Source organism: Hordeum vulgare, chromosome 5H (genome assembly GCF_904849725.1).
Source record: "Hordeum vulgare subsp. vulgare chromosome 5H, MorexV3_pseudomolecules_assembly, whole genome shotgun sequence".
In the NCBI taxonomy this organism is placed as follows: Eukaryota; Viridiplantae; Streptophyta; class Magnoliopsida; order Poales; family Poaceae; genus Hordeum; species Hordeum vulgare.
The window spans coordinates 423,635,616-423,649,375 of NC_058522.1; the positions used below are offsets into that span (position 1 = coordinate 423,635,616).

The following is a 13,760-nucleotide window of genomic DNA, read 5'->3' on the forward strand; positions in this document are numbered from 1 at the left end:
ATAGTAGAAAGAAAATATCATTGATGCCATGTTTGGAAATAATTTTTCTATTGTAACTAATTTATTTCACTGAAATCTATAATGATTACTTTCTTAAAAATCGGCAATTGTGAGTAATTTACGGCTGCATGCAATTGTGAGTAATGTACGTACATTGGTTTCTGTTTAGGAAACTATCACGCCGGATGGGCTGCATGCAGTCATGTCTCATCCACCACTGATCACATCTGACGGCTACCAACTAGTCTGATAGTTAGCAAATCACCAGTAGTCTGATGTCTAGCGCTGCCCATAACTAAATAACGAAGACGAAGCTCCACGCGAGAGCACATCCACACAAGACACAACAGTGGTTTAACGGGCGCTGGGCGCAGTTACTAAGAGCTCTAAATTCCCTGAAGAAAATGAACAAGGTGGCTATTCCAGCTCACGAGGTTGAGCCGAGGCTGCCCGCGATGTCGATGACGAAGCGGTAGCGGACGTCGTTCTTCGCGAGCCGCTCGAGCGCCGTGTTGACGTAGTCCATCTTTATCACCTCCACCTCCGCGGTGATGCCGTGCTTTGCCGCGAATTCCAGCATGGCCTGGCAGTCCCTGATGCCGCCGACGCAGTTCCCGGCGATGCCCTTCCCGCCCGGCACGATGGCGTACGCCGGCAGCTCCAGCGGCTTGGTCGGCCCTCCCACGAACACCATCTGCCCCATCGGCTTCATCAGCGCGAACAGCGGCGAGATCGGGTGCCACGCCGACACCGTGTCGAGGATGCCGTCCATGGTGCCCACGGCCGCCTGCATCTGCTCGGGGTCCCGGCTCACCAGGAACTCGTCCGCGCCCAGCCGCTCCAGCGCCTCCTCGCGCTTCCCGGGCGAGGTGCTGATGACGGTGACCCGCATGCCGAACGCCTTGCCGAACTTGACGGCGACGTGGCCGAGGCCCCCGAGGCCGACGACGCCCAGGTGCTTCCCCGGCGCGTTCAGGCCGAAGCGCATCATCGGGCTGTACACCGTGACGCCGGCGCAGAGCAGCGGCGCGGCCTTGTCCAGCGGCAGCCCGTCCGGGACGCGGACCACGTAGTCCTCGTTCACGAGCATGACGTCGGAGAAGCCCCCCTGGGTGACCGCGCCGCCGTGCTCGGGGTCGATGCCGTTGGAGGTGAGCACCATGCCGGAGCAGTAGTTCTCGTACCCGTTGCCGCAGCACTCGCAGGAGCGGCACGACCCGACGAAGTAGCCCACGCCCACCGTGTCGCCGGCCTTGAACTTGCTGACGCCGCTGCCGACGCTGGTCACGACGCCCAGGATCTCGTGCCTGCCCAGCCCAGGCCATTATTTCACTCCAGTACCACGACAAATTGTGCTAGCACTCCATTATGTCGAGGGATTTAATTACCCGGGGACGACGGGGTACATGGCGGTGCCCCACTCGTTCTTGATGGTGTAGAGGTCAGTGTGGCAGATCCCGCAGTAGAGCACCCTGATCGTCACATCGTCGTCCTTCTGAGCCCTGAAATATTGTAATCAACCGTGAATGACTCCACCAGCGGCTAAAGTCGACGCGGCAAAGCAGAGTGTGCCGCGCACAGAGAAACATAGACGGCAGATGAACTTGCTGATGGCGAGGACACAGTCACACGCACCTTCTTGAGAAGTCGAACGGGGAGAGGACACCGGAGGCGTCTCTGGCCGCCCACCCGAGCGCCGCGCTGCCTTGCGCCGCCTCCTGCGCCCCCACCTCCTTCGCCACCGCCTTCGCCATGTGGGGCCGCAGGGCTCTTGACGGCGACGCAACAGCGACGCGGACGCTGCTCGTCAGATGCCTGGGCTCAGTGGGCGAGAACCGGGCGCCGAGCTCGCCGGGGAAGAAGGACAGGGGAAGGACCGAGTTGCGCAGGTGGAAATGTTGCGACATGACGCCCCAGTCCCGCTGTACGATGACGAGATGTTTGATGACGCCCTGCGATTTTTCGGTGCGCGCTTGATATTTTTGCGTGGTGAGCAGGAATTTGAGTGAGAGTAACTGCACTGTTGTGGAGCTGGCTGCGCATGTGCTGCTCGCAAGCTTATTGGTCACGTAGGATAAGAGGAATCCGTGGCCCTGGAGCAGGGCGGGGGTACTTTCTCAGTTTAGGAACCGGGAGCAACTGAAAACAAGAGTATCTTCCCTTAAGAAAAAACAACAAGAGTATCGTACGTGGAGATAGCAAAGAAAAAAGGCAATGCTATGCGTCGACGAGCCGGTCCAATGCTTTGGCCGATTACATCTCATTCTTTGGATGTGAGCCACGACGACTGCTAGATCCTAAAAAAATACGGTTCGCGTTGCACCTTCTTTCTGCAAAAAAAAAAAAAAAAAGTTTAGCCCCGACACCTTCTTCTTCCTCGGTCTGCATCCACATTTTGTCCTCACAAGTGGCCATCCTCATTGTTGGTCTCGTCGTCGGTGCCCTTGCCGACCATCCTTGTCGTCGGTCCCCACCCTCGCTGAACGTACTCGTCGGCGTCTCGATACACGCAACAGCTACGCCCGTCGTTGTAGCTTTCAACGATGACGTTTGAGGCAAATACACAGTTGGTTGAAGCAAAAAAACATTGCATCGTGACAATGATTGCAACAAACATGGTGGCCGGTTCCAGCAATTCGAAATGCCAGTTGTAGCAAATCTCGAAGCCGGTTCCAACATTATCACGGTTGCCCGCCTCCAGCCGCCCACTACGTGGGTTGACTCTCCCTCGGGGGATGTAGCAAATTTCCATCACCGTAGTAACAAAAAACTAGCACGGTTGTAGCATATTCGTCTACTGGTTGTAGCATCTCTCATGAGGGGTTGTAACATCTCACTGCCGGGGGGTTGAAGGTGTTGTTGGCACATCCATGACGACTGCTGCATCACGGTTGGTGGGGGAGGGTATCGAGACGTGTGGTGTGGGAGACGGCGGCAAGCTCGCCGGAGGAGAAAAAAGTGAGGAGCGGGAAGGGGATCTCCCCCGTGCTGACGGGAAAGGGGCATGACTTCATGACAGCCGACGGACCAGTCTGGCAAGGGAGGCTCGTCAGCTTGAAAGTAGAAGGAATCTAACCAAAAACGCTTAGCGAAGGGACGGACGAAGATTGCAGTCCATCATGAATGAGAGTTGTGGTGTTTTTTGTCAAAATAAAAAAGGAACGGAAAAGAAATATGCGCGCGTGGATGAAGGCGGCCGGCCAAAACTTCAGCCGACACACTGTTTCCAAGCATTTACCAAAGGAAAAGCAACGTAAATGAGATCATGTTTCTTCAGTGTCGGCCGTGGCTACACTGGAATCATGATTTGATAGTAGTTCGAAAGATAGCTAGTTAGGGATTGTTATTTTTTTTATCAGCCATTGAAGAGCAGAGACTCTTGGCGTCAATATATACCACTTTGTTCTGCTTTAACTTAACTAGCAAAAAAGACCGTGCAGTGAAACACTAGAAACAAAAAATTACTCGCCTAGGGCGCGCTTGGATTATCGGTTTAGTTTTAATACGGGTGTATAATTGATAGAGACCTCAGACAACCGTTTTTATTCTGGATGGAAATCATACTACGATCGGTATTATACACTTATAAATTAAATCCGGATGTATAATTTACACCTATTTCAAACGGGGCTCTACTCTAATGGTTCAAGACTATTTTTTGCCACTTCACTCAAATACACTCTCTATCTCTCTGTATGTGTCACTAATGCATTCTTTGGAGCATCAGTTATGTAATGTATTTGTCAACAGTCTTAAACATACAAAATCGATGCGTATAAAGTGCTACACTTCAATTATAAAACAATGGAACAACTAACTTCAAAGAAGTGGATTTGTGTGTTGGCGTCGATTATAGTGTCTTTTTCTCTAGAGTCATATTCATACCTTTAGAAAAAGATCAACATGTTCAACAAATCCTAGTATATCTATGCTTTCCTAAACAATCACGTTACTTAACATCTCCCCGCAGTCACAACGGTAACGACGCAGACGGTGAGACTGGAGAAGAATCTGGAGGTAAGACAACGGTCATCCCCCACAGTCGTAACGATCGATGCATCATGGAAGTTGTAGCTGAAGTGGAAACCGGCGAGGTTGCTCAAGCAAGGCGGTAGCCCTTTGTGCATTGGTCGAGGTAGCCGAGAGCGTAGGGTGGTGTAGCCGTGGTCGAGGTAGCCGTGCGAAGAACGCCGTAGTTGATGTCGAGTCGGGGTAGTCGGTGTCGAGGAAGTCGCCGTGGAGCCGCGGGCGCAAGGAGGCGCTGAGTTAGTCATGGGCGCAGTGGTGCCGAAGTAGTGGTGCGTCGGGAAGTAGACATAGTTGAGACGCATCGCGTCGAGTTTGCCAAGCCCGGGGATACATCATGGACGAAGGCATGCATCGGTGTTGCAAGCACCGCGCATGCGTAGTCGGACCAAGTCGATGTTGACGATGCGTCACTCCAGGTTTGCTAGGCCTAGGAACACAACGGGGACGAAGGCACACGTCGGTGTTGGCAGCACCGGGCATGCGGTGACAGGAACCTGCACATAACCTGTACGCCATGTTGAGGAGGCTAGCAGAGAAGGACTCGACGACGGTTGCAGCGCAAATCGGCAGGGGCCGATATTGCCCGCGGTGGTCGGAGTAGATGAAGCGGCGGGGAAGACGACGGTGACACTGGTGATGAGCTGGTGTTGGACGAAGATGAAGGAGGTGGACGGGCGGTGCGACTCGGATGAGCGAGTTGTAGCAGCGCCAAAGAAGAGCGGCAGCGGCGGCTGGTTAGGAGCGCGACGGCAATGCTCGAAGTAGGCGAGGAAGAGCCCGACAACATGACGAAGACCGGCATGGACGATGGCGTTACCGCGCCGAAGGAGATGGCGCGACGCATACCACAGGAAGTCGACACGCGGGGACGGCAGGGTGGACCACGCGCCGAAGCGCTACGACCCGAAGGGCGACGAAGCGGCAGCGCGCCAACGCGTGGGTCGGGGCGACGGCGGAAGACCTAACGGGCGTCGCAGCAGCGGTGCGCGGATCGGTGCAGCCACGGGGACGGCCTCGGGCGGTGGCGGGGACCGCGTGCCTCCGCACTACAACCCGAAGGGGTGGTGTAGCAGCGGCTCGCATGTCGGGGCAGCCGCGGGGAGAACCGCTGGGCGGCGGCGCTGCGGCCCGATGGGGCGACGCAGCTGCAACCCGATGCTCGGTCGATGAAGGGGCGCGCTTTACTCGGGACAGTCTTCACGGGGCTTGCGGAGGTGCGCGCAACCAACGGGGCAGGTTGGTCGCACGGCATAGATGAGGCGGATCGCTCGCGGGCTGGTGATCAATTCGATCGCACGCGAGGTCGTGGACGTCGCTCGATGGAGGCAGGGTGACGGCCAGTTTCGGCAGCCGGCGCAGGCTCAGGCGGCCCGAAGCAGCCGGCGTGACGCAGGCAGCGCAACAGTCGGCCTGAGGCGTCCGACGCGAGGCACCCGGCGAGGACGGAGCCTGAGCCAGCACGACGTAGCCGGCACGAGGCAGCCGGTGCGCGACCGGACGAGGCGACGGTGGAGATCGATAGGTAGGCGACGCGCGAACGGCGGCTGTGATGGGCCACCGCATGGCGCGAGGCCGTCGTGTCGGGGCGCTGCAAGAGTCCCGATCGAAACAGGGTGATGACGGCCGGCGGAGATCGACGGACGTGTCGGCGCACGAACGGCGGCGTTGAAGGGTCACCGGGTTTGCGTGAGGCCGCCGGGTCGAAGGAGAAGTCGGGTCGTGCCGATGATCGAGTAGAGGTGTGGTGGTCGACGACGGCGGCGGGCGATGCAAACCGATCTAAGATCGGAAACCAAAAAGAAAACGCCGATCAAAGGGACCGGCGAAAGAGAGAAAGCCCTGGATCAAGAGATCGGGAAAAGACTCTCTAGGGCAGCCGGTCGACACGATCGGCGGACAAACCCTAGGTACGGGCGGCGCGGCCCCCGACGGCGGTCATGGAGGACGACCGTCCCGGGGGTGGCGCGCGGAGCGGAATCGGTGGACGGCGATTAGGTCTAGAAACTTACGGCAGATACCATGTTAAACGGAAGAAGGGAGATTGGTGGAATAGTAGTTGTATTGCTTGAGCCTCGTGGGCATATATATAGGAGTACATGATTATCTTGAAGTACAAGTTAAGGCAACAAGCACTGTCGAGTGTACTTGTTATGGATCGACGGTGTATTCACAAAGTAAATTGCATGCCAAATGTCCCCTTTTCTTTTTTACCTTCATCGGGTGATCTTTTTTTGCATGGTATTCTTTGTGTGACTTTGCCTAGTTAGGTTGTGCTTCACCGGCAACTTGTTACATTTTGTTACATTTTCCTTCAGACTATAGTGGACTGGTTGCTTCGGGGGATGTTGTCGTCCATGACGGTGTTGCCACTCGATGGAAAAAGAATCTTATGGAACCGAGTACCTTTCCCTATAACATGGACCCTATACATAATACGACACATATTTCTTGTTAGAAACAAGAACTTTGTATCATCGGAAGGCCAAAGGCCAAAATGCAAAAGTCCAAAGGCCATCATAAATACAATTCTATTCCCCCTCCTCAAACTCATGATGTGTCCACAACACTGAGTTTGAAGAGGTAAAATCTATGTTGCGTTTAAGTCTGGACCTTCAAGAAGAAATTCGCGAGTTGTAACTCACAAGGTACATACTCAAGAGCAATAATATGATCGTGCACACCAGTGCGTACAAAGAAAGCATCAACACCGATATGCATAGTAAGCTCATGCTTCACGGGGTGCCGCGCAATACTAATAGCACATGTACCGTCTGACAAGAGTGCAGTAGGTGTTGTAACAGTAACACCAAAATCCTCAAGTAACCAGCGTAACCCAGTCACCTTTGCCATGAGAAGAGTTATAGCTCGCAACTCAGCCTCTGCACTCGAAGGGAAAACTGCACTCTATTTCTTTGTCTTCCACGGAATGAGAGAACCACAAAGATTGACACAGTAAGCAGAAAGTGAACAGTGATCTGAAGGATCACTGGCCCAGGTAGCATCTGAATAGGCCTGGAGCTGCAAGGAGCTGGAACGAGAAAGAAATGACGGTGGGAGATCGTGCCACGAAGATATCGTAGAACACGAAGAAGGTGACTATGGTAAACCAGAGTGGGAGAAGAAACAAACTGACTCAGTACATGGACAGGATAGAAAATATCCGGACGTGTGATAGCGAGATAGACAAGACTCCCAGCAAGATGACAATAAAGAGTCGGATCAGACAAGGGCTCACCATTAGAAGCATGAAGGTGCACATTAAGTTCCATAGAAGTGTCAACAGTGCTATCATCACTAAGAGCCGCACGAGCAAGAAGATCCTGGATATATTTTTGTTGGGAAATAAAAAAGCCATCACAGGTGGAGGAAATATCAATCCGAAGAAAGTAACGAAGATGACCAACATCAGACATAGAAAATTGCTCATTAAGACAGGCCTTGACAAAGGCAATGTACTCAAGATCATCGCGAGTGATGATCATGTCATCAACATATAGGAGAAGAAGAGTGCGACCACGGGCTGAAAGGTGAACAAACAACGCTGGATCATGAGCACCGAACAAAATCCAGTTGCAGTGACCATCGAGGCAAAACGCTCAAACCAAGCACATGGGGCATGCTTAAGGCGATAGAGAGAACGATGAAGATGGCAAACCATGCCATCAGAAACTGAATACCCAGGTGGTGAATGCATATAAAATTCCTCACGCAACTCACCATTAAGAAAGGCAGACCAGTGGAAAACAGAGGCACGTAGAGAAGTGTGCGAACAATGGTCAAATAGGCCGCACGAGCAAAAGTCTCATCGTAATCACGACCATGCTCCTACTGAAAGCCACGAGAAGTTAGAGCATCTATAGCCGGACTGAGCAAATCCGTCCCCTATACGCCCGCGGACGCATCCGGACGGCCCCTCATATTTCGCTCCGTGCATCCACATACCTCATTTTCGGACTCTCAAATCCAGCACGTAGATCATCCGATAACAAGCATCGCACGTAACATAAATGTTGGTATCGAACATAAAAAGGCTTTACATCAATTTTATTTGAAGTGCACAATCAATCATGTGCTCTTTGATTTTCATTGTGGGTCCACATATGGTCCACCAGACCATTAAATAGTTGCATGTGTACGTGATGATCTCGGAGATTCTAATGCATCTGTGAAAATGACGATGAGAAAATGTATCAGCAGGGAAAGTTGATTCCGGATCAAAGTAATCCTTATGCAGTAGCTTTGCTCCGGATACACTATTCCGGTTGATGTCTCTTCTCCCTTTGATTGAGCCTTTGAAATTGAGAATGTGCTCCACTTCTCGGTCCATTTCCTCTTGCATGCTCATGAGCATTATCATGTCCACTTCTTCGTCCAAATCCGATGAATCGAAGAGCTCATCTTGAATCTGTTGATCAAGCTCCATTTGTCCGTACTCTTCGCCGGACCAAGCATCTGAATCCATCGTTTCTCCTAAAAATCTGGCCAACAAATCCGGCCAGACATTCTGTCGAACACATCCGGTGCAAGGCACACCCAGAGAGTTGTCGGATGTACCGCGATGTCTTCCGGACCAGCAAAGACGTCCTGCGCGGAGAGGTCGGGAGAGATGATCCCTTTGACCGAGTGGTTGGGGTGGCACAGTCGACTACGCGACAGAGTGCGCGCGGCCGCGGAGCTACGAGAAGGACGACACGCAAAGGAAGAAAAGAGGAAAATAAGAAATGGATCTGGTAGTTCTCCAGGGTGGATTTGGTGCAATTTGCGGTAGGGTCGGCTGTTGGGTCCGACGTGACGGGCGTGCGTGGGCTCCCCCATATCCGCCCCATACTTGGGCTAGAAATGGGGAGTGTCGGTCAGCCCGGACGTTTGAGGACGATTTGAGAGACCCGTCCGGATCGAATTTTTGTGACCGGACAGTGACCGGGCGGCCTGCCCGGATGTTTGAGGAGGGTTTGAGCGGTTCGGTTGTAGATGCTCTTACGTATAAAACATAAATAGAAACTAAAATTGTAGGCAATTTTTTTAACACAGTACAAACGCAAGCGTTAATATGCACGCGTATACACTCACCTCTATGAAGACATACACGCACACCCTATCCTTATGAACACATCCAAGAGACTGAGCCGACATATCATAGATTTACGAAATAGGCGTCTCGTCATCGACGGAAACGTCTCTTTTCACTAAAAGCACATCGCCGAAAATCGTGAAATAAATTCGAAAATAATGCAAACAACAAGACTGAAACTGTGTGGGCTACGGATATTAGTCACTCTAACCATCTAGGCATAGGTTGGTTTGTACGAAAAAGCGTTGATGTGTGCTTCATATGCATGCAAATGAACGTGGCGGAATGACATTCGCGGAGGTCTCAGCAAGAAAACCAAAATAGGTGCTTCAAATTGCTTCAAGAAACATTCTACTATTTGAAGCATCCGTTTTTTTCCCAGACCTCCACGGATGGCATTCAAATGAAAAATTTACACACATGTGGAACACCCATCAATATCTGTTGCTAAAGAACTCCGATTTTTTTTTTTGAATCGTTGTAGTATATTTTCGGATTTACTGTTGTAAAGGGTGTATGTGAGGTCAGAGTCTACGATGATCCAGACAGCATCGGTCAGAGAGAATTGTTCAACATTCAGACTTCACACCATTCATCAGACAACTAAATATGATGGTTTTGTCAGCGCCGCCATTTCTCACGAGCCGCCTCTCGTCGATTGCCGCCTTCGATCTCTTTCTCGTCTGCCGGCCAGAACAGCGACAGTGTTTACCAGGTCAGAGAGTAGAAGCGTTCAACGTGTTGGTACGCGCACGCTGACGCTGCTGGAATAAAACGTCCATCCTGAAATGGACTCGCCGACTGTCGACTGACAGACCGCGTCAATCTGGGCGACTGGCTGAAGCAGTCTCCATTTGGCACCTTGCAGATCCAAATTGTTGGGAGTTGGGTACTTGGAAGAGACTTGATGACTTTTAACTGTGAAACTAGTTGGGTAAACAACGAACAGATTATTGTATATTGTACTGTACTTGAATTCATCAAAGAATTCGCAGGAAAACAACGAAGTAAACAGATTCTATGAACATGTCGAGGAATGCCAGTATAGTTTTGCACAATTTGCAGCATGGAGCTGAAAAACAGCTACGGAAATGGAGACTACTACGCGGAACGATCGCCGGATACGCTGTGGAACTCATCCGAGTCCGTCTTCCGCTGCGCGCTGCCGACAATGTCCTCTATCCTCGCGGCGACCTCGGACATTGCGGGCCTCCGGTCGGGCCGCCGCTCGGTGCACTCCGTGCCGAGCTGCAGCAGCCGCACCATCTCCTCCTCCACATGCGCCTCGTTGGCGATGCCGGCGTCGAACACCTCGCCCGTCCACTCCTCCTGCACCACCGTGCCCACCCACTGCGGCAGGTCCGCGGCGCCGTCGCTCCCCGGCACCGAGTTGGCGGGGGCCTTCCCGGTGAGCAGCTCCAGGAGCAGCACGCCGAAGCTGTACACGTCGGCCTCCTGCGATGCCCTGCGCGGGTCCGTCACCTCCGGGGCGCGGTACCCCGTGACTCGCTTCAGCGGCACGCTGGCTCCGACGAGCTGGACGAGGCCGTAGTCGGCCACGTATGCGCCGTCGCGCGCGTCGTTGACCAGGATGTTGGACGACTTGATGTTGCCGTGGGACGAGCCGGCGCCGGCGCCGTGGATGAAGGCGATGCCGCGCGCGGACGCCAGCGCAATGCGCGCTCGTGTGGTGAAGTCGAGCCGCTCGCTGCCCGCGCCGTGGAGAAGGGAGGAGAGGCCTTTGGCGCTCACGAAGTCGTAGACGATGAGCTTCTCCTCCTTGCTGTAGAAGTACGAGCGCAGCGGCACCAGGCTCTCGTGGCGGAGCGCGCCGAGCGCGGCCACCGTGCCGCGGAACTCCTTCTCCGGGATGGGAACCTCTCTCAACCTCTTGACGGTCACCACGGCGACACCGCCCTCGAGCGTGGCGCGGTACGTCGTGCCGAGCCAGCCCTTCCCGAGCACCTCGGCCGACGCGTGCAGCAGTGATTCCAGTTCGTAGGCCACGTCCGGCTCACCTCCCACGAACACCAGCTTCTTGGCGTCACTCGCCGCCGGCTTGGAGGAGCGCGGCGGCTTCACACCGCTCTTCTCCGCCCTCGCTACGGACACCGTCTCCGGTGACGCGTCCTCGTCGCCGTAGGCCGCCGTCTCGGTGGAAGTGTCGGCCTTATTTGACTTGCGACGACGGAAACATAGGAGGAAGAAGATCACGGCGAGCACCACCAAGAGCGCCGCGACGGCGCCCGCAGCAATACCGGCAATCGCGGCAGTGGAGAGCTTGCCGCTCTTGCTGTCCTCCGGAGAGGCCGGAGGAGGCAATGGCAATGGCGACGGCGGTGGTGGTGGCGGCGCAGTGTTCGCGCACGGGCTTAGAGGGGCGCCGCATAGCGCTGTCCCACCAAAGGCGCTAGCCGGTCTTCCGGCGAGCGACGCTGGCACAGGGCCGTTGAGCTGGTTGTCGGACACGTTGAACAGCTGAAGATTAGGAAGGTGAAGGTCGGCAGGGAGGGTGCCATTAAGGGCGTTGTTCTCCAAGTACAGAGTGGCGAGCCGGGGAAGCTTGTTGAACTCCGGCGACACTTCGCCAGTGAAACGATTATTCGAGAGGACGAGCCGCTGCAGCAAGCCGAGCGAAAAGAACCCTTCCGGTATCTCGCCGGCGAGCCGGTTGTCCTGGAGGTAGAGGTACCGGAGCTCTCCGCAGTTGCCGATGTCCGTGGGGATCCCGCCGGTGAGCGCGTTAGAGCGGAGCGACAGCGTCCTGATCGCCGTGAGGTTGCCCACGGTCCCCGCCGGCAGCTGACCGACCAGGCCAGCGCCAGGGAGCTGCAGCGCGACGACGCGGCCGCCTCCGGTGCTGTTGTCGCACCCGACTCCACGCCACCCGCACGGCGACGCCCCCGGCGACGCGTCCCACGGGAGCCCGGGGCCGACCGCGGCCCGGAACGCGAGCAGCGCCGCGCGGTCCGCCGCGAGGTCCGGCACGGCGCACCGGAGCGTGGAGCACCACAGCGCGACGGCGAGGAGCAGCAGGCTGCGGCCGCGCCCCGGCAGCGGCATTACCGGTCGACGAGAGCTGACGCGCAGCGCAGAGCCCGTAACGATGGAGTTGGTCTCGTCACCCGATGATCGTCCGAGAGACGTAAGGATGATATGGAAATGCAGAGAGCTGCCTCCTACGTATACGTACTACTCCTTAGACCTTATAGTTAAGTACTCGGCTACTAATCTTAATCTACTGCTAGCCCTCGGTGGAAGGAGTGTGCGGCCATATTATAGGAAGAAGTCAAACTGATCTACGCGGGAAGATGATGCCTGATGCGGCTAGCAGTAGCACTCCACGCATCGACCGGGAGCCATGGAATAGTCGTCCGTGTCCCGGTGAGAGTGACAGGGACGTGCCGAATGGAAGCTAGCGGTTCGCACCTTGCAGGAAATAGAGGCGAATAGGGTGCACGAATCGACTGATGTGTGCTACAGCTCGACCGGGATAGCTGCTGGCCGGAGCAAGCACGGCCATGGCCTTCCATTTGGAGCGTTTCCTTCGGACGTACTACGTCTAGACCCCGTCCCTTGTACGATCTTTGCAAGGACAGCCGTGTCTATCAGATTAGCCAGCCTTCTCGTTCGCTGATTGCGTGCGGTGCGGTACGCTAACGTGTGCGGGTGTGGGAGCCGGTGAATCACATCACATGGAGGCATGGAGCGTGGCTGGATAGTGGTGGTAGAGTAGCGGGGCGCGCGCGCCAGGCCGGGGGTTTAAATTACCATTTGCGTCCGGATCGCGCGGGGGGGGGGGGGGGGGGGGGGGGGCTAAAAGCCTAAAACTATGGACGGTTGACGTGCGCGAGCGTGCGGGCCTCGGAGTCGAAGGAATCACGCGCATGCACCGGTAGAACTATGGTTGTGCTGCCGGCACGGGGTCGGAGGGCCTGTGGCGTGTGCACCTGTTGTTGCGTGTTGGTCGTGCGCCATCTTCACTCTACTCGCGTGTTTGACGCTTGAACTTTTTTTTTTGAGATAGCTCACCCTTTGATGCTTGAACTCGACGTCTTTCAGCACAGCCCAGCCCGAAAATCTGACGGTTAAAAGCGTGCCAGACAATAAAATGCTAAACATACGGAATTCTTCCAAAGGAATTCGGTCCAATTAATGTTATAGATACAAAGGGGTACGGAGATTTACAGGTTGGTTAGTTTTGATTGTAGATTAAGAGAAAGGAGGGCCTATCCCATGAAAATTGAGGGGGGGGGGGGGGTAGTTAGCGTCAAAGGATCGTAATCTTTTGTAAGTGAATAATGCAAATGCAATAGAGCTCCTAGCAAAAATTGGGCAACATAACGGTTGTAAATGCTCAAAAAGTATTTTGAGACATCCTGAAAAGATTGGGTAGCATAACCACTCAATTTCATAGTTCCAATGTTCCGTAACCGAGAGTTTTTGTCACACGGGAAATACTCAAAAACTGGACTGAGACTCAAAACAACCATTCCTACAAGTCTACACAGTAGTAACTCGTGATCCTAAGAAATAGGTGAGGATTCTAGTTTTTAATCCTCGTAGAAAAGACGAGGGTGACTCATAAGAATGATTCGAGCGAAGAAGGAAAAAGAGCCTTACGTTTCCTTCCATAATCAATTCCCTTATACAAAACTAA

General features: G+C 54.3%; 2 protein-coding genes across 2 annotated transcripts; both read right to left on the reverse strand.

Annotated features, from left to right (window-relative positions):
• Positions 1-205: 205 nt before the first annotated feature.
• On the reverse strand, positions 206-2,069 carry LOC123398405 (probable cinnamyl alcohol dehydrogenase 8C). Its single transcript, XM_045092878.1, has 3 exons — positions 1,636-2,069; positions 1,389-1,502; positions 206-1,307 (listed from the first exon to the last, which is right to left on the reverse strand). The coding sequence occupies exons 1-3, from the start codon at positions 1,905-1,907 to the stop codon at positions 428-430; spliced, it is 1,266 nt and encodes a 421-aa protein (XP_044948813.1). The 5' UTR covers positions 1,908-2,069; the 3' UTR covers positions 206-427.
• A 7,966-nt stretch (positions 2,070-10,035) lies between these two features.
• LOC123395774 (probable inactive receptor kinase RLK902) lies at positions 10,036-12,585 on the reverse strand. The gene has a single exon (XM_045090803.1). The coding sequence runs from the start codon at positions 12,161-12,163 to the stop codon at positions 10,202-10,204; it is 1,962 nt and encodes a 653-aa protein (XP_044946738.1). The 5' UTR covers positions 12,164-12,585; the 3' UTR covers positions 10,036-10,201.
• Positions 12,586-13,760: the final 1,175 nt, after the last annotated feature.

What these genes read in the sequence shown, in the direction of transcription:
- LOC123398405 (XM_045092878.1), bottom strand. Translation starts at nt 1,907, where the DNA reads ATGTCGCAACATTTCCACCTGCGCAACTCGGTCCTTCCCCTGTCCTTC. An exon ending in CCGTTCGACTTCTCAAGAAG is followed by an intron (nt 1,503 to 1,635) that starts GTGCGTGTGACT and finishes ACAATATTTCAG; the next exon opens with GGCTCAGAAGGACGACGATG. An exon ending in ATGTACCCCGTCGTCCCCGG is followed by an intron (nt 1,308 to 1,388) that starts GTAATTAAATCC and finishes TGGGCTGGGCAG; the next exon opens with GCACGAGATCCTGGGCGTCG.
- LOC123395774 (XM_045090803.1), bottom strand. Translation starts at nt 12,163, where the DNA reads ATGCCGCTGCCGGGGCGCGGCCGCAGCCTGCTGCTCCTCGCCGTCGCG.